The sequence below is a fragment of the Suricata suricatta genome, chromosome 13 (assembly GCF_006229205.1).
Source record: "Suricata suricatta isolate VVHF042 chromosome 13, meerkat_22Aug2017_6uvM2_HiC, whole genome shotgun sequence".
Lineage (NCBI taxonomy): Eukaryota > Metazoa > Chordata > Mammalia > Carnivora > Herpestidae > Suricata > Suricata suricatta.
The window spans coordinates 310,612-334,074 of record NC_043712.1 but is presented as its reverse complement, the minus strand read 5'-3'; the positions used below and the strand labels follow the sequence as shown (position 1 = coordinate 334,074).

The window sequence follows — 23,463 nt, the reverse complement described above, 5'->3', positions numbered from 1 at the left end:
CTCTCGTAGGGGCTGAGGGCTGATGAGCTTCAGAACCGGGAAGGGGTACAGGTCCTGCCTTGGGGGAGCCTGTATCAGAAGTTGCCGGGTTTTTTCCAGTATATTAAAAACTTTTTCTCACATCAAAAAATTTCAAGGCTGTTGTTATGGTAGTAATTGTGAAAAGTGTGTACTAATTGAGAGAACAGAAGGTGACAAAATCACGGTCAATCTAGTGGTGCTGCCTGCATGAAAAAGTAGCGTGTGTATGTGGTCACATCATATTTCCTTGGTCCACGGCCAGTCCTGGGAGGGCCTGCAAATTTGTGGGTCCTTTCTGGTGACTCCATTGTTCTCAGGAGCCTGCCGTTGAAGGCAGTGGTCTAGGGCAGACCAGTGTTTTGCCTTGGAGTAGAGCAAGCAGTGTGACTCACCCAGAGGGCTGAGGCGGTGGTGACCAGTTATGGCTGCCCTGTCCCCGCTGACACACAGTTCTCCCTGGGGCCTGGCAGAGAGGATTTCTAGAATATAGCTACGAGCCTCAGTCCTGGAGCACGAGGAGCGCAGAGGGACAGCAGCACCTGCAGTTTGGTAGATGGACACTCAAGGAAAGCTGTACCCTGTGACCTGAATAAACCCCAGGGCCTTGTTGGGTCTGGTCTCCATATGGCCACGTTTTAAGAAACAAGTTTTAGGGGCCAAAGAAGTTACACAGGGTTTACTGACGTATATCAAGGAATGTTAAAACTTTTTATTATTTTTTTATTTGAGAGAGAGAGAGATCCTTGGGGAAGGGGCAGAGGGAGAGAGAGAATCCCCAGCAGATCGCACACTCAGTGCAGAGCCCAGTGTGGGGCTTGGTCCCACAACCCTGGGATCATGGCCTGAACCAAAATCAAGAGTTGGGTCTCTCAACCACATGAGACCCCCGGATGCCCCGTGTCACGGGGTGTTAAGATGACAGACATTAAAGCCCACCGTGGGTTCTCCAGCCCCCCCGCCTCTCCCGGCACTCCACACTGCGGCCCATCCAGCTCGCCTCTACCCAGCATGTGTCCTAGAACGCGTGGCTGTCAGCTCTGGAGCTTTCTTTTTGTGCTCTTTGTTCTTGTGTCCAGTCTTGGAGAGCAAGTGCAGATGCACTTGGAGGCTCACTGTGCGTTAGTTTGTGCGGTCTTCCTGGTGTCACATGACTTGTCTCTTGATGTCGAAGGCCTGCTTTGTACACGTAATCATCATTTTTAAAAAAACTTTTTTTTTAATGTTTTATTTCTAAGAGACTGAGAGAGCACGAACGGGGGAGGGGCAGAGAGAGGGAGGGAGACCCAGAATCCGAGGCAGGCACCGGGCTCTGAGCTGTCAGCACAGAGCCCGATGTGGGGCTCGGACTCACAAGTGATGAGATCATGACCTGAGCCAAAGTCGAATACTCAACCGACTGAGCCACCCAAGCGCCCCCGTAATCATCATTTTAAAAAGTGTTCTTCAGAAAGTCCTGGAATATATGCTATGTGCCAGGTACTCTGCTGGATGCCGGATGGCAGAGACGAGGGAATCAGTTCGTTGCTGCGCAGGGGCCCCTTTCCGGTGAGACAGAGGTGCATGGTCAGCCAGAAGACCCTGGGGGCTTTGCAGGGCTGAGTGGCAGAGTTCGATCTTGGAGGTTGGAATCTGGGGGATGGACAGAGGCGGTGGCCAGAGACTCAAGGGCTCTGTTCAAGCCACCCTCAGTCCCTTGATGCAGTCGGGACTTAAGTGTGTTCGACAGGCTGTTTTGGTGCCTAAAAATTGTAGGGCTAGATCAGGGGTTAGCAGATTTCGTGGAAAGGGCCAGCTGCACAGGCCACACACGGCTTTAAATGCATGTTCTTTTGTGCTTTCATTCGTTTTTTTCCTTCTTTCCTATTGTTCTTAATGTTTATTTTTGAGAGGGGGAGAGACAGTGAATCAGGGAGGGGCAGAGAGAGAGGGAGACACAGAATCTGAAGCAGGCTCCAGGCTCTGAGCTGTTAACACAGAGCCCGTCTTGGGGCTTGAACTAATGAACTGCGAGATCATCACCTGAGCCAGAGTTGGATGCTTAACAAACTGCGCTATCCAGGCGCCCCTCTTTTTTATTTTTATAACTAAAAAAATGTAGTTTTTAGCTTGTGGGAAGTATGGAAATAGGCTTGGGCTTGATTTGGCCAGTGGACCCCTGGCCTGGAGTGCTGAAGTGCCGGCTTGTGGTGTGCTGGGAGGTGTGAGCCAGAGCCCATGAGCAGTGGGAAGCACTAGGTTTTCATCTTATGGTGAGGTCACAGTTCTAGAAAGGCAGTTCTATCTGCAGAACAGATATTAAGTAGGAAAGGAGAAAGGTGGGAGGCAGAAAGATGAGTAGACCGTTTTTTTTTACTGACGACCTTCGGAGGACGTGGTTTGCAATAGAAGGCGGCAGCGGAGCTCGGTGGGAAATTCGCGATGCTTGTGATGACGTAGCCGTCTGCTGCAGCCTGACGCACCGTTGCCTGTGCTGCATATGATGCTGCAGAGCTTTATCGTCAGGTCCAATGAAAAATGGATTAAAAACAAGTATGTTAGTAATCTGTTCGTGTAAAAACCCTGTAAGTGATACACTAAGGTGTTTACTACTGGTGCTAGGCTTATGGGTAACTTTTACCTTTTCTTACTTGTGTTAGACACCTCCCTACCCCCGCTGCCGCTGCCCCGCGTTGGCTGGAGCCCCGGATGCTTTACTGCAGATCATGAAAGAATTCTGTTTGATGTTTTTTTGCATCTGTTGAGATGACCATAATGTTCTTTTTTTTTTAATCATTGTGGTTTTTGCCCTGAATTCTGTTAATAAATATTACATTGATGGTCAGATGTTAAACCAACCTTGCATTCTTGGGGTAGATCTCACTTGATCATGGATGTGTAGTGATTTTTACATGTTGCTGGGTTCATTTCCTGTGTTGTTGAGGGTGATGGCATCTTTGTGAGAAGACTGGTTTGAGTTTTTAGGAAGTCTGTGGCTCATTTGCTGTGTGGCCCCGCTGCTGCGGGGGCGCTAGCTCCCTCCTTCAGTCCTCTGCCCCATCTCCCTGTCTGTTGGCCACTTGGGAATGCCTGTTTCTCTCTTTTGCCCATGATTTTGTTGGTTGTCTCTGTCTTTACAAAAGTGATTTGGAGTTACTATTTATCTGTTCTTTTTTGGGTTAAGAGTCATATTAAAGGTACTAAGCCCATACACTGCATGTATTTTTTCAATTATTTATTTATTTAGGCTTTGTTTATTTTGAGAGAATATGCACACATGTGTGTGAGTGGGGGAGGGGCAGAGAGAGGGAGAGAGAGAGCATCCCAAGCAGGCCGTGCACTGTCAGCACAGAGCCCTAATTGGGGCTCAATCCCATGAACTGTGAGCTCTTGACATGAGCTGAAATAAAGAGTTGGTTGTTAACCGACTGATGCGCACTTTCAGTCTTTCAGAATTTATTTCTTTATTTTGTCACATAAGTGTTTAAAATATTTTGGTAGTTAAGGGGTGCCTGGCTGGCTCAGTCGGTTAAGCCTCCGACTTCGGCTCAGGTCAGATCTCACGTTCGTGGGTTCGAGCCCCGCGTCAGGCTCTGTGCTGACAGCTAGCTCAGAGCCTGGAGCCTGCTTCCGGTTCTGTGTCTCCTTCTCTCTCTGTCCCTCCCCCTCTCATGCTCTGTCTCTCTCTCTATCAAAAATAAATTAAAAAAAATTAAAAAAAAAAACATTTTAAAATATTTTGGTAGTTAAATCTGTAAAGTTTTCTTTTGTGATTCCTGGTCTTGGAGTTAGTTAGGCTTAGAATTAGGGGTTCCTCTGTTCAGGGTCACGAGGATTTCTCCTAGTGCTGGTACGATTGTGCCACACTGTGTGTAAGCCCTGCATGCACTGATTGATTTGTGATGGCCTTACCCCCATGGCCAGCCAGTGGTCTCAGTGACCATTTTATTAACTATCTCCTCTTCTACTGGTTTGAAATACCCTCATCCTTTATGATGTCCTTATTTGTACATGTGACGATTTCTAGTCTCTCTTACACGTATTTAAGGAAAACTAAGATTTTCATAGGCAGTGATAGATTTTCTTTCACAGAGTCATGTCATGACTGATGAATATAATTATCCTACTTGGGGAGGTGGTTGTTGCTTATGCTGTTAGAAACCTCAAACTGATCACCTTTTATATATAGAGATGTATCAGAAGAAATAGCCCGTTAAGAAGAGTCAGAATTGTACTTTTCACGTTCAGCATGAAACGCCACTGTTCTTTATTAGTACCATTTTGCCATTATAAGAGTATTGTTGAGGCACCTGCGTGGCTCATTTGGTTAAGTGTCCGACTTTGGCTCAAGTCATGACCTTACAGTTTGTGAGTTTGAGCCCCGTGTCAGGCTCTGAGCTGAGCCTGATTGGGATTCTGTGTCTCCCTCTCTGCCTCTCCCCCATTCATGCTCTCTCAAAAACAAAGAAACAACAAAAAATGTTAAAAAAAGGTTACTGTTCTTCAGGTTTTCTTAGCAGCCAGGGTAGCTGATAATTAGAAGCTAGTATGGCAATGTGACAGAGAGCCCTCCGTCTCAGGGACACACGGAATTCAGCACAAACACGCTGTAGTTCAGTGTGTTTGTCCTACGTGTGACCAGCACTGTAGTAGTCAGGGGTCAAGCTGAAATCCTAAGAAGTGTACTCAGCCTCAGTTCCAGGATTTTGCTAAAACTTTGTAGTATCTGTATTGCACATCTTTCAAATTCTTTGTCCAAAAATTGTCTTCTGACAGTATATTATGGTCATAAAACAGCACAAAGACTTATGCTTACATTCCTCCATTATCGGTGGCAGTAAAAATGTTGACTTTTCCTCCAGAAATTCAGGATTGTCCATTACCCCGATGTTTCCCAGTTTGCAGGTTGCAGCCCCAGTGTCCCTGTGAAGCCTCCGTGTCACCCCTCGAGACTCAGCCACCAAGTAAGTGGAACCACTGTGTTGGAGGCACGAACTCTGTTTTCCCGTAAGGTTCTGACCAACCTGATCTGACTTTTGTGCTGGTAGGAGAGTTCACCGGCTTGGCAAGCAGTGGAGGTTCATGTGCCTTTGTTTTCTTGTCACTTAGGGTATTAGGAATCAGCTCAGTCACTGCTTAATTGGTCTGAGAGCAGGAACATTGAGTGACGGTGAGCCTCGAGGTTGGCTGGCCAGGAGGGCTTCTGATCACTTCAGTGCTTCATGTCCTCTCGAATTCACCTTCGGTGTGTAGACCCGCCTGCTAAGACCTGTCGTGTGTGGGGGCGAAGGGGCGGGGGGGGCTCAGGCTAACCAGGGCTGGCGCTGTTGGTGTCTCTGAGTGAAGTGGGGCTGGATCAGGGGAAAGGTTCCTTTCTCTTACAGTTGAGATTTAAGCCTGGATTTACCACAAATAGACATGAGAAGTATAGGGAGTTGTTTTCCAAAATGTTTTTAGTCTTTCAGTCTTAAGGAAAAAAACCCACCCTCTCGTTTAAGAGCCCCGCAGAGACATTTGGCACATCATTTGTGTAAGGGAAAGTATAGCTTTAATTTCTAGCCCTGTCCCTATTACGGCATTCCTGGAGAGGTTTACGGGGAACCACATGCAGAGAAATATATTAAGATGTTTACTTCAAGGTTGTTACGATGCTGAGATGCCCTAGATGCCCTGCGTGCCTCTCTGCCGGGGCCCGTGTGCCGGGAGGGCTCAGGGTCCGCTGCCGGGGCCCGTGTGCCAGGAGCCCTCAGGGTCTGCTGCTGGCCCGTGTGCTGCGGCGGCATGAGTGTATTTGCCAATAGCAGTTACGGGAAAGGTTCGCTATGTGATCTGTATTAGTTATACCTTCATGAGTGTATTTGCACAGAAAAGTGTTTGGAAGGTTTCATGCAAATGTTACAGCAGATGGTTTATAGGTAGTTTTTACCTAACGTTCCCAGTTCATTTTCTTACTTAAAAATGTAAAATCATGCAATAATACATGAATTTTCCTTTTTAAAATAAACTTCTGTTCAGGCAGGATCTGCCCTCTCTGTCCCCACAGCTTCTACAACGAGTTGATACACAGCCCTTCGGATCTCTCTCACGGAGTTTATGGAGCTGCAGTCGGGCCACCAAAACCGTGCAGGCAGTCTTTGTAGGTGCTGGGTTTTCTCTGTCTATAGAGCGGCTTTTCTTCTTTTGAGACACTTTAAACTTAGTGTATGAAAGTTGCAAGTGTGACGAAAGAGCTTTTTTTCCGTGAGCCATTTGAGATTAGGTGGCCTGCCAGATGCCCCGGGGCTCCTAAGCCACAGTGCAGCTGTCAGCATCGGATTAATGTGTCTCTTTTAAACAGTATAGTTTGTGATGTCATGCTTTCAACACTGGTGTGCCAATCCCATTTTTACACAAGTATTATATGTTATATTCTGATTTGTATTGTACATATGCTGCATCTTTCTCTGTGGAAGAGTCCTTTCTAAGGATTGCATTGGCTTCATTAAAGAATCCGTGATTGTACCAGTAAGGTTATCCCGGCACAGCCCTTAATCTCTCTTCCCCTCTTTGTGTTTGATTGTGGTAAAATACACTTAAATAGAAGTCTTATCATTTCAGCCATTTCTTAAAGTTTATTTGTTTGTTTTTGAGGGAGACAGAGTGTGTATAAGCAGTGGAGGGGCAGAGAGAAAGAGGGAGAGAGAGAATCCCAGGCAGGCTCTGTACTGTTAGTGAAGAGCCCGATTCAGGGCTCAAACTCACTGACCTTAAGATCAGGACCTGTGCCGAAATCAAGAGCAGAAGCTTAGTCGACTGAGCCACCCAGGTGCCTGTCAGCCATTTTTAAGCCTACTTTTTGGTGGCCTAAGTACATTCATGGTGTTATGTGACCATCATCACTGTTTGTCTATAATACTTTCCCGCCATCCCAAGCAGAAACTCTGTGCCCATTGAGCTGGAACGCTCCTTTCCTTTTTTGGTCTCCATGAATTTGCCTAAAGTAGGTGTTTCATGTGAGTACACCACTGCGTCGTTTTGTGTCTGGTGCATCTCACTCTGCGTAATGTTCTTGACGCTCATCTGCGCGATGGCCGGGGCCAGAACCTCCGTTCTTTCTCTGGCTGAGTGATCTTCCATCGTTTATACCACGTTTTGTTGACTTACCTGTTGATGAACACATGAAATTTTTCCATCTTTTGACTATTGTGAATAGTGCTGCTATGAACGTTTGTGTACAAGTATCTGAGTGTCTCTTTTCCGTCTTTGGAGTGTATACCCAGGAGTGAATTGCTGAGTCATGTGGGAATTCTTTCTCTGACATTCTGAGGAACCACCAGACTTCTCCACAGTAGCCACATCATTTTGCACTCCTGCCAGCAATGTGCGAGGGTTTTAGCTTCTCCACATCCTTGTCAGCACCTGTTTATGTTTTGGCTCATTTTTTGGACCATGGCTGTCCCAGTCAGTGCGAAGTGGGTGCCGCCTCCCAGCCTTGTCCTTTCCAGTCAGGGATCATGGCTCTGTGTCTCCTTGGCTCTAGTTCATTTTGTTCCCTTACTCCTTCAATACAGGAGCTTTTAAAACGGTTCTTGTTGGGGCGCCTGGGCGGCTCAGTCAGTTAAGCGGCCGACTTCGGCCCAGGTCAGATCTCACAGTTCGTGGGTTCGAGCCCTGCATCGGACTCTGTGCTGACAGCTCAGAGCCTGGAGCCTGCTTCGGATTCTGTGTCTCCCTCTCTCTCTGACCCTCTCCCACTTACACTCTGTTTCTCTCGTAAACTATAAAAAAAATAAAATGGTTTTTGTTTCCTGAAATAGAAATGAAGCATAGTTTACTAAAAATCCATGGGAAATTGCTGGTTCTGTTGAAGTGCAAAGTAGGCAGAACTGATGAGAAGGTTGACTGCACTGTGGAAGAATTTGGAAAAGGCGTAAAATGGGAATTGTGGGAAACAATAGGCCAATACTGGTCAAGGTGCCAAAATATTGTCAGGAGAAGGACCCCTTTCTTGGCATTCATAAAGTATATTTATATGTACCTTTGAGTATTTCCTTTATTTGTTTCTAATTTTTTATTTTAGAGAGCATGTGTACTAGCAGGGCAGAGGGACAGAGGGAGAGAGAGAATCTTAATCAGGCTCCACACTGTCAGTGATGGACATGGGGCTCCATCCCACTACGCTGGGATCGTGACCTGAGCTGAAATCAAGAGTCAGATGGTTTTCTTCTAATCAATGTTTTTTCCTTAAAAATTTTTTTTAATGTTTTTTTATTTATTTTTGAGAGACAGAGAGAGACAGCGCGAGCAGGGGAGGGTCAGAGAGAGAGGGACACATAGAATCCAAAGCAGCTCCAGGCTTCGAGCTGTCAGCACAGAGCCTGATGTGGGGCTCGAACCCATGAACTGTGAGATCGTGACCTGAGCCGAAGCTGGCTGCTCAACCAACTGAGCCACCCAGATGCCCCGTCAATCTCTTTTTGCTTTAGAAGGGAGTTCTTACAACTATAAAAAGTGAGAAAACATTAAAAACAATTTTTTTAATGTTTTATCTATTCTTGAGCAACAGAGCGTGGGTGGAGGAGGGGCAGAGAGAAACAGGGACAGAAGATCTGAAGCAGGCTCCAGGCTCTGCACTGATAGCAGCGAGCCCGATGTAGAGCCTGAACCCACGAACCGCAAGACCACGTATGACCTGGGCCTGAAAGTCGAACGCTCAAGCAACTGAGCTGCCCAGGCGCCCCAGAAAACATGGTTTTGTACGTGTGTTTTGCGTCTGGGGAAGATTCCGATGAGCTTGTACGTTGACCTGGTGTGTGCCCCTGCCGTGTGTGTGAGCAGTGAGTGCTGCTCTTGGGCTCCAGCTAAGTGAGGCCGGAGAGTCCTTGGGGGGCGCTGGCCTCAAAGCTGGTGACGCACGCTTGGACGTGTGTGGGCTGGGCCAGGGCCTCTTTCAAAAGAGGGTGTGGTATTGCAGACTCGTGGGGGGCCTCAAGAGAAGTGTGAAGCCAGAGGGCTGAGGGTGTGTGGCAGCCGTCCCTGAGAGGGTCTGAGTAGTGGGGCCAGACCCACCCTTTCGGGAATGGGTCCTGCATACTTTTGAGCATGGCGGTAGTGGAAAGTCGCTGCTGCACTTGAACGCACGGACAGAGAGAAGAGAGCAGGGGCGTGGGGACTGGCCGGCGGGGCGCACCGGGTGTGCGGAAGTCGCTGGGGCCGGGGCCGGCCTCACACATGCCTGCGTTTGAATTTGGGGAGTGAGTGACAAGTTTGTGTCTGGCACATGGCAGATACTAGAAATATCTTTATGATGTAGGTACGAAGGATGTTGGTAAACGTAGTCGGGACTTACCGTGTGTCGCCTATCCTTTTGAATGTTCTGCAGCTTCTGGAGCCCTCGGAGCTGGTGTTGGGTAGTTGTCCCCATTTTGGTCAAGAGGAAAGTGAGGCAGTGAGGTATCAATGCCTGATCAGTGGAGAGCTGAGCTTGCATCATGTGACGGTGTCAGGCCTGCTGTGGACGGTATGTCGCGCTCCATAGGGCGCACAGATGTCATCTGTAGTTTAGAACTAGTTTTCCTTGGGTTTTATGAAGAATTTAAATTTCCATCATGTGCAAAGAAGATGACTTAGAATTCCGTGATTATGGTCAAGATTTTGCCGTGTGGATCCTGTGTTGCTTCCCCTCCCTTTTTTTTTGATGAGGTATCTTTTTTGTTTTTTTAACATTTGTTTATTTTTGAGAGACAGTCAGACAGAGCACAAGTGGGAGAGAGACAGAGAGAGGCGGGGACACAGACTTCAAAGCAGGCTCCAGGCTCTGAGTTGTCCGCACAGAGGCCGACATGGGGCTTAAATTCATGGACTGCGAGATCATGACCTGAGCTGAAGTCGGCCACCTAACCTGCTGAGCCCCCCAGGCGCCCCTGTTGCTGAGGTATTTTAAAGCACGCTGTAGAGGCCATGACACTTCCACTACTCAACTCAGAGGACGTGTCTTTTAAAAATGCAGAAGACATGCTTACGTAACTATAATGTTGTTTTCACATGTAACAAAATTTGAAGTAATTGCTTGATATCATCTAACTATTTAAAAACCACTCTCCAGTTATGTCAAAGTGTCATTTTATGGTTGGTTGGTTCAAATTAGGATCCTAACAGAGTCCACGCTTTGCATTTGGTTGTTATGTCTGATACCCGGAACCCCAGTACCTTTCATCCTTTGTGATGAGGAGGCTGTCGGTGGTCTTGCAGAATGTACTGCATTGTGGATTTCTGCTAATGAGTTTGTTAGAACAAATGTATTTATGAGCCGTGTTGCCCATTTTGTTTTTTATATTGATAATCTACGGCATAACAGATGACATTATGTTGAGTGATTGCCCTCAGTGATGGTTTTATATTATGAAAATATGGTTAAAACTGAGGACCTAAGAGCTAGATCTTTGGAGTGGAATTGAATTGCTCTGGTCTTGTAAGGTGACCCTCACTGTTGACTCACTGCGGTATTGGCAGGTATGTAGCTGGTGGACAGGCCTGTGTGAGGCACGCAGCTGACCACTGCGTCCTCGTGGTGACAGTGTCTCCACTCTGCACCTTTCTGCCAGTGAGGCGTCTTCACTTCTCATGGAGTCCATGCATTCTCGTTTTAATTCACTCTGAGTTACGTTAGGAGAGACGGAGTAGATGTTTTTCAGTGTCAGAGACGGTGAGTGTCCACGATGTCATATTGAGTTGTGTGTCCCAGGAGCATCTAATGGCACCAGGCGCACCAAGACCTACCATCGGTGAGCTGCTTATCCAGGTACAGAACCCCCTGCATTGCTGTGAAGTGTGGGACCCATCAGTGTGGGAACCAGGCCGGAGGTCCCCGTGGGAGGCAGGTGTCACCTTTGCAGGTCTGGAAACTTGATTTTGTCAGTAAACAAGATTGTGGTGATCATACGATCCAAATTCATGAGAGACTGATATATGAATGAAAAAACCGGCATATGCGTGATGGGAAGAAATATGTGTAGACATCTTCACTCTGCGGAAATCAGACTGAAAGTAAACAGTGTGTAACCCCCATTCCCTGGTGTATGCCTTTGGAACAGACACCTGCCGTAGCCCAGCACTTGGCCAGTAATGTCTTGGAAGATTCTTCTGGTTGTGGCTGGCTTTTGTTTGTGTTTTGTTTCACAGACCAGAAAGGGTTCAGAGAGCATGCTTTAACTCGTAGAAGCTCAGGGGGCTGTGGAGCCAGGGTTCAGAACGGGAAAGTCCTGTGCCTTCCCCACGGGCGTCCACGGTACCTGGTCTGCTGCTCAGTTTGCTGTGTCTTCTTTGGAAAGCAAGTTCCATGGGGGTCCGACCTCGTTCTGGGTCCCGGGCCCAGGGCTGTGTTTGCTGTGGCCTGGAAGGGACACAGAGGAGAAGGGCACTGTTTGAGTTGCCTGTTACTGCTTAGCACACTACCCTGAAGCATAGTGCCTCGAGACAACAGGGACCGCTTGCTGTCCTCCGTGGGGCCCGCGGTTCAGACGGGGCGGGGGGGGGGGGGGGCTTTTCTCTGGTTCACGAGCCTGGCGCCTCCCTGGAAGCCTCAAGCACGGGGGATGGCATATCATCTGAAAGCTGTTGACATGTACTTCTGGTTGTCTGTGCTTTTTATCTGGGCTGCTGACTGGAACGCCCACAGATAGCCACAGGTCTGGGGTCCTCAGGGCATGTGCCTGGGCAGAGCCATGCCAATGTCTATGACCTGGCCTCACGCACCATGGAGCTCACTTTAGCCACAGTCTCAGGTCCACACTGTCACAAAAGCCCCTCTTATTAAAAGCAGAGGAGCACAGCCCACCTCTATGGTAGGGTGTCATGGAAGCATGTCAGCGTCACCTTGTTAGAAAGGTGTATTGAGTCGTGTGCCCATTGGTCCAGGCATCTGTGGAAAACTACAGTAGCCAAGGAAAGGCTAGATCAAGGGAACAGCAAGCATGTAGCCCGTTTGGTTTTCTCCTTTGCAGAGAGGCCAATTAAGGGTTAACTAGCAGATAGAAAGGGAGTCTGTTCTGATATTTCACAGTCCCTTAAATGTAATTTCTAGGGCTACTTTGGATAGTAATTGTATTTTCCAAAATTAGGAACTAATTCCTTTTGCTGCCAAAGGGAAAAAACAAAAAGACAAAAGAGGGAAAAGGAAATCTATCAGATATTGAAAGAATTCATTCTTTTTCTCCCCACCCCTTTTGATAATTAGCTAGTGAAATTGGTATGTGGAAAACAGTTGAAAATTAGGGGGTGGGCAGTTAGTGTTCCATGTCTCACAAGTTTCCTGGACAGAAGACGCGTCCCGTCTTTGGGAGCCCATCTGGTGTGGACGGTGTGGCGCTGGCGCCGATGCAGTTCTCGAGGCGAAGATGCGGTCCCTGGTCCAGATCTTGGGCAGAGTCCTAAAGCAGAGAGGAGCGAATGGCAGGTTGGAATTCGCGTCTCTCCGAAGCGGCTAGAGCCTTGGCCTCTTCTTCCGCAGGGAGAGAAGGCCCTCTGTCTGCCCTGCTTGTTGGATGAGGCAGATGGCCTCCAGCGGCCGAGTCAGGAGGGCCCGGGAGCCGTGAGCAGGGTGCTCTTTGTTGGAGGAGAAAGGCTTTTCTTTCCACGGCCTCCCAGCTGTGAGATGTAAAAGCAAGGTCACCCGTGGAACCACCGAGTCCAGCAAGCATGCACGTACTGTGAAGATGTGTGTTTAGACAGGATTTCTCCTTCCTTTTTCTCAGTATTTCACCATTGTTGGTATCTTTACAGCTCTGGTAGATGATATGTGAAAGCTGGCACACACCCCAAAACATGAGGGTAGGGGTGCTTTGAGGCTGTATTGAGGCTGTGGCAGTTTGGTGAGAGGACGTGGTGTGGGCAGCTGTTTTACCAGGCTCCACTGGGGGCTGCCGTGCGGTCAGCTTCTCTCAAATTCTTTTTGGGATGGCTTTGACTTTCTTTAAACTTAAGATATTGTGTGTGTCTATGTGTAGCAGTTAAACAGTTAACCTTCTCAACATCTGTGCTTGAAATAGGCGTTCTAAATAGCATGGGTGCGTGGATACAGGGTGATTTGAGCCCTGAGGAGGGAGAGAGCTTCTCTGTGAGATGGCCATGGCCTTGGGAATGCTGGTGCTGCCAGGGCAGGGGGAGCAGCTTTCAGGCCCATGATCAGACCAGAGCACTGGCTCTACGCACACACAGCAGGGCCTGAGATCTGTGTGCCAGGTTGGCTTGATGTTTGCTTTTGTGTTTGTATGGCTGACCTCTGAGTTACAGAGTCGACCGTCAGAAAATGTTTGTCCACACGTGCTGCTCCCTGCGGGCTCAGTCTGGCCTGGTCTGTTGTCCAGCAGACTCCCACACTGCTTTGGAGGTTAGAGGATTCAGAAGCAGCTTTAAACTTCTGGTGACTTCAAGGGTTTCACCTTGCCTGTCAGAACTAAGGATACTTTTTGGGGTTCGGTCCTTACTGTTGAGACTAGAGTTTTCCCTTTGGATCTTTTGGGGAGTGGGATGAACATGGGAGAAGACGCCCCTTTCCACAGAAGTTGGCGTAGCTGCGTCTTTGTGGGGAGCGCTGAGTTACAGTTGGACTTCAGTAATTTAGGTCGCCGGTGGGAACAGAGCTCTCTGGAAAAGTGAGCCGAAGAGTGCTGAGATAGATGATTCTCCTTTTTCCCTCCTAAGTTTTCGTTTCAGACTACTCTGCGCTCCTAGCCCGTTTGTTGTAGCTCTGCCTGGGCAGAGGCTGGCCAGGCTTCTGCCGTCCGGGGTTGGCCCCACCGCTGGCGGTGCAGAGGCTCTGTGGGGCTGGTCCCCAGCTCGCGTCTCTGTGGTTCCTGGCTTGTCCGTGTGGTGTGGACACCATCGGTCTGATCTCTTGAGAGGTAACTGGCTACCAATGAGGTGGGCCAAGCCTGGGCTGGTGTTGGGGACTTGGTCCTTGGCTGCCCCTCCTGGGTTCACAGGCTGCCATGGAGCCGTGGAGGCTTTCCTTCCCATGAGCCAAAGGCCAGTCCAGATTTAGAGCTGCCACAGTGTTGTGGTTCTTTCTGCCCTGTCATTACACTGTAAATGGATAAAATTACTTAAATATTCTATGGGCTTGTCTTTGAATAATTTCAGTAGAGATTACCCAAAAATTGGTGCAGCCCCTATTTGTCTTTGGATTTTAGGAACCTTCTAAGGTGTGATATCAGAGTTTCTGTCATCTTTCCCCACCAGCCATTGTTTATTTTACAAAAACACAGAAATCAGGGGAATGGGCCAGAAACCCGATGGGGCAGGCGCCTGGGAGGTTGAGCCTTTCCAAGCCCTGGGAGGCTGGGAGCCTCACTGCAGGGTGTGCTGTCTGGCTCTGGGCACCTTCCCAACCTTGTGCCTGAGACTCTTGGCCTGTGCGGGTGGCTGCTCCGCCTCTCGGGGGCACCAGCGCGGGGGCTGATGCGTGAATGAAGCACAAGTGATGGGTCATAGCTTGCGTGGAAAAGTAACGAAGGCTCCACACAAAATCTTTACCTTCTTAATTTATACTGTATGCGTAGCAGAAACTATCTTCTTAAAAACTATCTGAAATCAAATGTAGTAAAAGTTGAAGGTATTTGTATTATGGTGACCACTGACAAGGGAGAAATAGCCCCTGTGGATGAAAAGCAGTCCCGACTGAGGGGCAGAGCAGGTCTGCCCTGAGAGGAAAATGTGTTTGATTTCAAGTGTCGTGAAGGGGTTGCTTTTATGTAATTTACACATTATGTTATTTAAGTTGTAAATGATTATTATATGCTTCTTTAATGGTTATATCACATAAAGTGTTGGTTCTATACAGACTTGTAAGAGATTTTTCTTTCCTTTTTTTAATGTTTATTTTTGAGAGAGAGGGAGAGGGGGAGAAAGCGTGAGCAGGGGAGGGTTGGAGAGAGAGGGAGACAGAGGATCTGAAGCAGATTCTGTGCTGTTAGCTCAGAGCCCAACATGGGCCTTAAATTCACGAACTGTGAGATCGTGACCTAAACCAAAGTCAGGTACTTAACTGACTGAGCCACCCAGGCACCCCAAGAGTTTTTTCTTTTGATCATAAAGAAAACCTAGCTGAAACCTAGATTATGTCTACACATATCCTAATGTGGGGTAAAAATGGAAGCACCGTCTTCTGTCCTGTATTGCATTTAAACATGAATGAAAGGGGGCACTTGGGTGGCTTACTCGGTTAAGTGTCCACCTCCTGATTTCAGCTCAGTTCACGATCTTGTGGTTCATGAGATCAAGCCCTGAGTCGGGCTCTGCCCTGAGCGTGGAGCCTGCTTGGGATTCTCTCTCTCTCCCCCCCACCCCTCTCTCTCTCTCTCTCTCTCTCTCTCTCTCTCTCTCTCTCTCTCCCTCTCTCCCTCTCTCCCTCTCTCCCTCTCTCCCTCCCTCCATTCCTCCCTCTCTCTCTCTCTCTCTCCCTCTCCCCCCCTCAAAATAAATAAGTAAACATTTAAAAAAATAAATAGATACTACTGCTGTGGTCTTTACATTTGGACATCTTCCCCTCCCCCTATACCATCTTCTGTTAACTTTAATTTTTTAATGGTTTTATTTATTTATTTATTTATTTATTTAAAATAATGTTTCTTTATTTTTTGAGAGAGAGAGAGACACACACACAGTACGAGCAGGGGAGGGCCAGAGAGAGAGGGAGACACAGAATCTGAAGCAGGCTCCAGGCTGTCAGTACAGAGCCCGACGTGGGGCTTGAACCCATGAGTGGTGAGATCATGACCTGAACTGAAGTTGGACACTTAACCAACTGAGCCCCCCAGCGACCCCTGGTTTTATTTATTTTTGAGAGAGAGAAAGAGAGAGAGAGTGGGAGTGCTTGGGCACGAACACACACAAATGGGGGAGGGGTAGAGGGAGACTCAGAATCCAAAAGAGGCTCCAGACTTGAAACTGTCAGCACAGAGCCTGATATGGGTCTTGAACTGAGCCACCCAGATGTCCCTCTTGTTACCTTTAAAAACAAACAACTCCGTGTTTTTCTTGGGAAGTACTCTGTAGTACTGTGCAGTTAGAATTGGCCGGCCGCCTGACTGTATGGGAGTCGCTCCTGGTTTTCGTGGAGAAGCGGCGTCTGGCTGCACACCATCAGTGTGAGTGGGTGGTGGAGGTCACAGCCGTTTCCCGGTGCCGATCATCCTGGGGCCGGCCTGTGTCCCGTAGGCTGGCAGAGTCCAGAGGCCCAGGCAAGGCAGGTCAGGGGTGAGGGTAGGGCGGGGGCCTTGTGGCTGTGGGCATCAGATAGATTGCTGGTGTGGAGTTAAATTAGGGTATCTGAAAGCCCTGGAGGAAGGCTTTATAATACTTTTGGGGTTTTTCTTGTGTTTTATTTCCTTCTGTGTCCTTTTGTCTTATGAAGAAACTGTTTCATTAATAATTCTTTTTCTGGGGCACATGGAAGGCTCAGTCTTTAAGCATCTGACTTTGGCATAGGTCATGATCTCATGGCTTGGGAGTCTGAGTCCCACATCGGATGAACACGAGCCCCGCTTTGGGTGAGCCCTCTTTTCTCCCCCCACCCCAATTCTTTCCCTCTCTGCCCCTCACTCACTTGTGCTGTCTCTCTCACTCAAAAAAAAGTAATTATTTTTCTTCTTAGAAATATGATTTCACAGGGCAGAAAATATTGCCTTCTAAAAATGTCAATGTTACGGGGCCTGGGAGGCTCAGTCAGTTAAGTGTTGACTTCAGCTCAGGTCATGATCTCCCAGTTCACGAGGCTTAAGCCCCGCGTCGGGCTCTGTGCTGACAGCTCAGAGCCTGGAGCCTGCTGGGGATTCTGTGTCTCCCTTTCTCTCTGCCCCTCCCCCGCTCACTGTCTCTCTTAAAAATAAATAAACATTTAAAGTAATTAAAAAAAGATGAGTAGGTACTGCTCATCGGGGGAACACGGGCTTACTAAATTATGGGGATCTTCCAAATGTTGGGACATTTCATTATCCAAGATCAGAAAATCGTATTTTCTTATTAACATGTCTTCTGTCATCAAGTCTGTTAAGTGTCAGGCAGTTGTGAAGCTCATGGGGGCAGATACACATTTACCAAAATTCTAATTTCCACTCAGAAGCTAGAATTTTGACATTGGCAACACATACTGTTGGTTTTCTCTGAGGTCTGGGGCTCACTGTGTTTATTTTGAGACAATGTTTGGCTTGCACCCACAGTGCATAGCCGCAGATCTTGCCAGTTCTTCCAAATGCAGATGCCCAGCAAGTGCCACTCAGCCCAGCCCCCGCCCCAGGCCTTTCCTGAGCGGCCAGCAGACCTGGACCTGCTGCCGGCTCACCTCTCGGCTGCTGCCTTTGCGAGGAGGCCCGCGGGGAGACCACTGATGGCCCCGCTTCACCAAGGCCGCGCTCAGGTGGCGCTGGCTCTTCTTCCCTGAGTGCACAGCATGGAAGGATTGAGTCGCTGAGGAGTCTGGTCAGAAAAAGACAGATATTACATGTTGTCCCTCATGTGGAATTTGAGAAACTTAACAGAAGACCATAGGGAACGGGAATGAAGAGTAAGTTACAAACAGAGAGGGAGGCGTACCGTAAGAGACTCTTAAATACAGACTGAAGGTCTACGGCGGTGGGGCAGGGCAAACAGGAGATGGGCACTGAGGAGGGCACCTGTTTGGGTGAGCACTGGGTGTTGTATGTGAGCGGGGAACCATTGGAATCTACTCCTAAAGCCAAGACTACACTGTATACATTGTATGATAGCTAACTTGACAATAAATCATTAAATAAAAGTAAAAATAATAAAAGGAGTTTAATTTTGTTAACCATTTTGGTTCCTGCTAAGGTACCCAAGTAGGCACCGTGAAACAGGCAGATGGGGTTCTAGAATAATAATGAAGCTAGCTTTGACCTCTTGGACCCCTGGAAGGGCCCCCTGTGAACGAGATAAGGCCTGACCCTGGATAGGCTGTGGGTCAGGGGGCTGGGGTTAGATGCTGTGGGCCCTGCCCACCTGGCAGAGATGTGTGGCCGAGACCCGGCCCTGGGAGGGCTGTCAGGCGCTGCTGGCAAGCTCCGAGGGGGCAGGAGAGGGTTCTCCTGGGTCCGCGTGCCGCAGCCGGGCTCCGTGGGGAGTCTAGGCCCTTCCTCATGCTCTGCCGCTGTTGCCACGGCTGCTTAGTTCTCCAGACTCCATAAACCCAGATTCCTTGTAAACTCTCCTACTTTTTTTTCCTTTTTCTTTTCTTTCTTTCTTTTTTTTTGTGTGTGTGTTAGAGGGAGGAAGCACGAGAGTGGGGGAGGGATGGAGAGAGAGAGGATCTCAAACAAGCTCCATACCCAGTGCAGAGCCCAACTTGGAGCTCAATCCCACAACTGTGGGATCATGGCCTGAGCTGAAATCAAGTGGTGGACGCTCAACCAACTGAGCCCCCCAGGCGCCCCACGCTCCCTGCTTTTAAATGTTGATAGTTGATTAAAGATGGGGACATGTGCCAGCCGGCCCTGGGAAGCTGCCTCACTGGCGGCTCCTCGGTGACGTCAGGTCTGTGCCCGCCCAGCACCGGGGTATGTTGGGCCAGCCCCCGTGTGGCCACAGAGGTCCCAGCCCACAGAGAGGCTTCCGCCCAGCTGGTGGGAAATCTCTGGGCCAGAGATACGATGGTGGACAGCAGTCCAACGTGGCACCTCATGCTCTAGGAGTCTGAGAGTCTGGAACTTTCCTTGCCCTCACCTGGGATTGGTTCTCTCTCTTCCAGGAGCCTAAGTTCTCTTGGTGGGAAGGGGTAGAGAGGAACCACGAGTCTGTGCTTGGTGTGCGTGTTGTTGCCGAGGTGTCCTTGCTTGGGGGTCGTGCAGTGTCCGGAGCGTCAGCTGTGCGCGAAGCTGTCCGCTGCTTTCCTCCCCACTGTGCTCTGAAGCCAGCACCCTCGTCCTCGCCCTCTTCCTGCCGTGAGACTCCGCCGTCCTCACGGCCCCCAGCCTGGGCTTCAAGTTCTGTTTGGTTCTGCTGCTGCCAGTGCCGGAGTTAGTCAGTGGTTTGGGCCGCGTGCTCTGTCTTCGGCCCTCTCCTGGTTTGGCGCTGATTTTGTGGATTGCCGGCTCTTGTGAGAAGGTGACGAGAGCCATGCTCCTTCTTGTTAGCACACCTTGTCCAGTCCCCCGAGAGCGTCTGACTTTGGGAGATTTGGGTTCTTCTTGCTTTAGTCGTGGGCTGAGCTCATCTTAGGCTCAGTCCCTGGGCTTTTGGACCTGCAGACGTGCACACTGGCCGTGCTCTGCTCTGCCCTCACCGATGACGGGCTAGAGTGGCTGCCACTCAGCCTCCTTTATTCATGCCGCGGACACTGGCCGTGCATCTAGGCTGTCCCAGAGCGTTCACAGAGGTGTAGAGCTGTGTGGAACGCAGACATGGAAGTGGACCCAGTGGTCTTTCTTACTCAGTCCTCTTAGAAAGGCGCCAGTAGTTCTGTGGCCACATGCTCATCGACTCGTGCACGCCAGGCATTGCTGGCATGTTGGGGATAAGTCGGAAAACAGGACAGGCCCCTCCTGTGGAACCCAGAGTTTGCATGCTGGTGGGGCAGACAGGCTGTGTGGTGTGTCTGAGGGTGACGAGCGCCAGGGGGCCAGTGAGGCAGGGTCCAAGAGAGGCTTTCTGATAAGGTGGAGATTGGCCTGTCGAGAGGCTACTGAGTCCAGGGAGCTGGGGTCAGAGTGTGGACCGGGACTCAGAGCCGGGGGCCTTGTGACTTTGCTTCCCATGATGAACACCTGTTTCTCGTAGTGAGCTGGGAAGACCCCGGGGTTCGAGGAGGGGGTCCATCCAGGTTTGCTCCCTGCAGGGAAATAGTCCCTGCCTTCCGGGAGAAAGCCTCTGAGCCCCTGGATTTTTCCTTGGTGCCTGGCACTGAATTCTGGCATCCTCTGGCAGGAGTGGTTACAAGGGATTACAGAAGGGGGTCCACTGCTCACTCTGAAAACCACCAGTGGGACCACAGGTGGCGCCCCAGGGGAAGATGGGAGGGCGGCAGGAGGAGCTGAGCCATGCTTTAAACCCTCTCTTGTCCTGTCTACTTGGGGAGATGAAGTCAGCTCTGTTAGGAACTGCTGGGGCGAACATTCTGGAAGCACCAAAGAAGGGGCATCATGGGGCAGGGGGCTGCTGTGTGCATTGAGGTGGGTTGGTGGCCCAGGGTGACAGGGCGGGACGCTGCCACTGCTCTTAGGAACGACGCCTGGCGCTCAGGGAAGTCAGCAGGGAGCTCAGGGCTCTGCAGGAACGTGCTGGGAATGTTTTGTGGTATCTTTTGGAGAACGTGCCCCACAAGTTAGACACGCGTGATGGGGTTGTGCCCTTAGCTTCAGAAAGTGGTAGGTAGGGGCCGGGAGGGTCTGCGGGCGCCCCTTCTGCTCCTCCAGGGACTCGCGGCGGCTGTGGCTGCCGCGCCTGCAGGCCCCCTGGAGCGTCTGCGTGAGCTTCTCCAGCCAGACTCTAACTCTCCCAGAGGCAAGAAGTTTTAAAGAAGAATTCCAAGAGACGTGCAACTCATGCCTCCACATAGTAGAACACATGTTTAATGATTCATATTTTTATTGAATTTACTTGATTTATCCATTTCTGTTATTTTTTTGTAGGTTCTTGTTCATTTGAAATACTTAGTTGAATTATTAGCAGCAGCAGAATGCACTTTGACCTAATTTGTAGCATTCCAGTAACAGTCAAAACTTTTGAGATTTCTAATTATGTAAGTGATGCATGAACACATTCTTATTATCAAGAAACTGTCTCAAAAATGCAGATAAAGTAGAAGTTTCCTTGGGCTGCCTTCGGAGTGTCATCCCTCCTCCTGGAGGTGACCGGCATCTGGCGGGATTGGATATGTCCTGACTGTGTAGTCACCTGACAGCGAGTCTGTCAGGATCCAGATGCCGTGTCCATCTAGAGGAGTCGTGTTGGCGAATTGCTTCGTCCGCCTGCGGGTCAATCCGGGCTGATGGCTGTTTCTTCTTTAGCAGGCAGTTCCGGCGAAGGGGGAGACGAAGCAGGACTGCTGCATGAAAACAGAGCTGCTGAGGGAAGGTAAGGGCGCAGTTCACGCCTTCGGGAGAAGCGGCCAGAAGGCCTGTCACTCTGGTGTCTCCTCACCCATCCCTGGCTCCCGACTTCTTTGCTTTTACTTGGGTTACAGTGTGGCTTCCCACCCCCCGCCCCAGGTGGACACAAGTGCACACACACAGGATCTGCTAGGGAAGAGAGCCTTGACCCAAGAGTGAAAAGCAAACACTGGGAGATGCTTGTCTTCAAGCGCACCCAGAAAATTGAGAGTGCAGGGCCGTGGGGGTGTTTACGGCAGCTTTATTTGTAGCGCTGCAAGCGGAAGTGCCCAGGCACCCCTCTCCCAGTTACGGACTGTGGCGTGCACGCGGCGGGCCGTGCTCAGCGCCTCAGAGGAAGGGGCAGCTTTGTCCTCCGGCAGCACAGAGGATTCTCAGCATGTTTAGCTGAGTGACGGGAGCTGAACCCACGGGCCATGTGCTCTGTGACTCCATTTGTGTGACATTTTGGACAAGGTAAAACTGGAGGCTTAGAAAACAGCAGATTTGCCGAGAGGGCCGGGGAGGCTGAAGAAGGGGCATGTGCAGAGAGCCCTGGTGTCAGGCACTCTGCTCTGTTGGTTAGGACTTGGGATAGACTGTGACAAGTGGGTCCGGCTGTGCCACACATGTGCCACGTGGGGGCTGCTGAAAAGTTCACTTTGGAGAGCCTCGTCCTGGCTGGACACCGAGGCTGACGACTCGGGAACGGTGCAGACACTGGAGGTCGCTCTGCTGTGTCTGTCAGGGGACTGGACTGCCCGCCACATGGGCACTGGGGCTGAGCAGCGTGTCACACCATCATCCCAGCAGCCCTGGAAGGTTAGTGCAGGAGGAACCTGCCCACGGTCGATCGTCACTGCCCCCCTCGATGATGCTGGTGGCTGCTGCAGGCACTCCTGGTGTTCTGGCCGCATGCCGGCAGGGGTGGTGTGGGGAGCTGAGGCGGGGCTGGGTCAAGGTCACCCAGGCCATCAGACTGGCAGCTAGACCTCTCCCCTGAGAAGGAGAGGTGATGGTGTGCGGATGGTGGGCGGGACCTGTGGGCGGTGGCTGGTGAGACTCCTGCTGTGGGCACAGCAGGAGAGATGAGCGGAGGGCCTGGTAAGACAGGCCTTCCAGTCGGCCACAGCGTGTGTCCTGGTGGATGTGCCTCTGAGTGCCCCGGATGCAGCCTCCCAGGGCATCCATCCCGGTGGTGGGATGGCCTGCTGAGGACCACCTTGCCACCCACCCTGGCGGCCGCTCTTCTGTGCCCTTCCTGAGCTGCAGTGAGGCTACCCAGCATGCGTTGCTGCAGCCCCTGTCTGCTTCTCAGGCAGTCCAGGAGCTCCTGGGACACTTTTTCACATCCCCGCAGTCTCCTCATGTGAGCACTGTGCACACACCGAGGGCTGCCGTGCGCTGAGCGTGGAGTGCGGGCGTCCCGGGGGCCAGGCCACAGGGCAGGGCGGTCTCTGTCTGCATGACCTGCTGTGCTAACGCATCGTTGAAACAGAACTGTTTCCTATTCCAGTGGAGTTCTGGGGGCTCCTGGGAGCAAGGCGGGTCGGGAGGCTAGGCAGTGCCTGCTTTGCTTCCTCTGACTCTTTCCAAACCCCACTCCCTCCCCAGTGAGAAGCCTGCTCTCTTGGGGACCCGGGGGGGGGGGGGTGTGCCCAGCTCAGGTCAGAGCCAGCCAGGTGCCTGCATGGTCGAGTAAGGGCTGTGGTCCTGCCCTGCGTCCTGCCTTCACTTTGGACCTTTGGGGACCTCATCCAGGTGGTCTTCTCAGGACCCGCCTAGAGATTTCTTCCTGGTGCTGTCCTCCCCTCCACTCCTTGAAGGGTCTCCTTCCATGGTCACCCACCATCTCCACTCTTCTTTCCTCCCTGGCTCCCCTCCTGGGGCCTTTTCTGATAGAAGTTGTAGATAAATAATGCCAGGTGCCATTTTCCTCTCTCACATACTGCCCCTGAGCCAAGGTCTTGACTCTTTCTTTTGAGGAATCGTTAGACTGATTTCCAGAGCAGGGGCACATTTTACATTTGTGCCAGGAGTGCGGGAGGGGGCCAGTTCCCCTACTTCCTGCCAGCACTTGTTACTGGCTATGATTTTGATTATAGCCATCTGAGTGGGTACAAAGTCGTGTCTCATAGTTTTGATGTGTGTTTTCCAGATGATTAATGATGCTGAGCATCTTTTCATGTGTTTATTGTCATGTCTGGGTGTTTGTGTTTCTTGTTTGTATGCCTTTATTTTTAAGTAATGTTTACACCCACTGTGGGGCTTAAACCCACAAGTCTGAGGGTCCAGAGTCACAGACTCCACCAATTGAGCTGGCCAGGCGCCCCTGTTTGGGTGTTTCATTGACTAACTTCTTTTCTCTTCATTGTGGAGTCTCTTTTTTTTT

The 23,463-nt window shown here is 50.2% G+C and overlaps 1 protein-coding gene across 12 annotated transcripts in view; it reads left to right on the top strand.

Annotated features, from left to right (window-relative positions):
• EHMT1 (euchromatic histone lysine methyltransferase 1) overlaps window positions 1–23,463 on the top strand; it is a 138,622-nt gene that overhangs the window by 38,649 nt on the left and 76,510 nt on the right. For 11 of the 12 annotated variants that reach the window (XM_029920818.1, XM_029920822.1, XM_029920817.1 and 8 more), the window contains one exon: window positions 20,991–21,057. In XM_029920818.1, the coding sequence (XP_029776678.1) occupies window positions 21,033–21,057 (25 nt within the window). In that variant the 5' untranslated portion in view covers window positions 20,991–21,032. Of the gene's footprint in view, window positions 1–4,913; window positions 4,962–20,990; window positions 21,058–23,463 lie in introns of those variants that run through there. The other variant, XM_029920816.1, reaches the window with a different exon arrangement.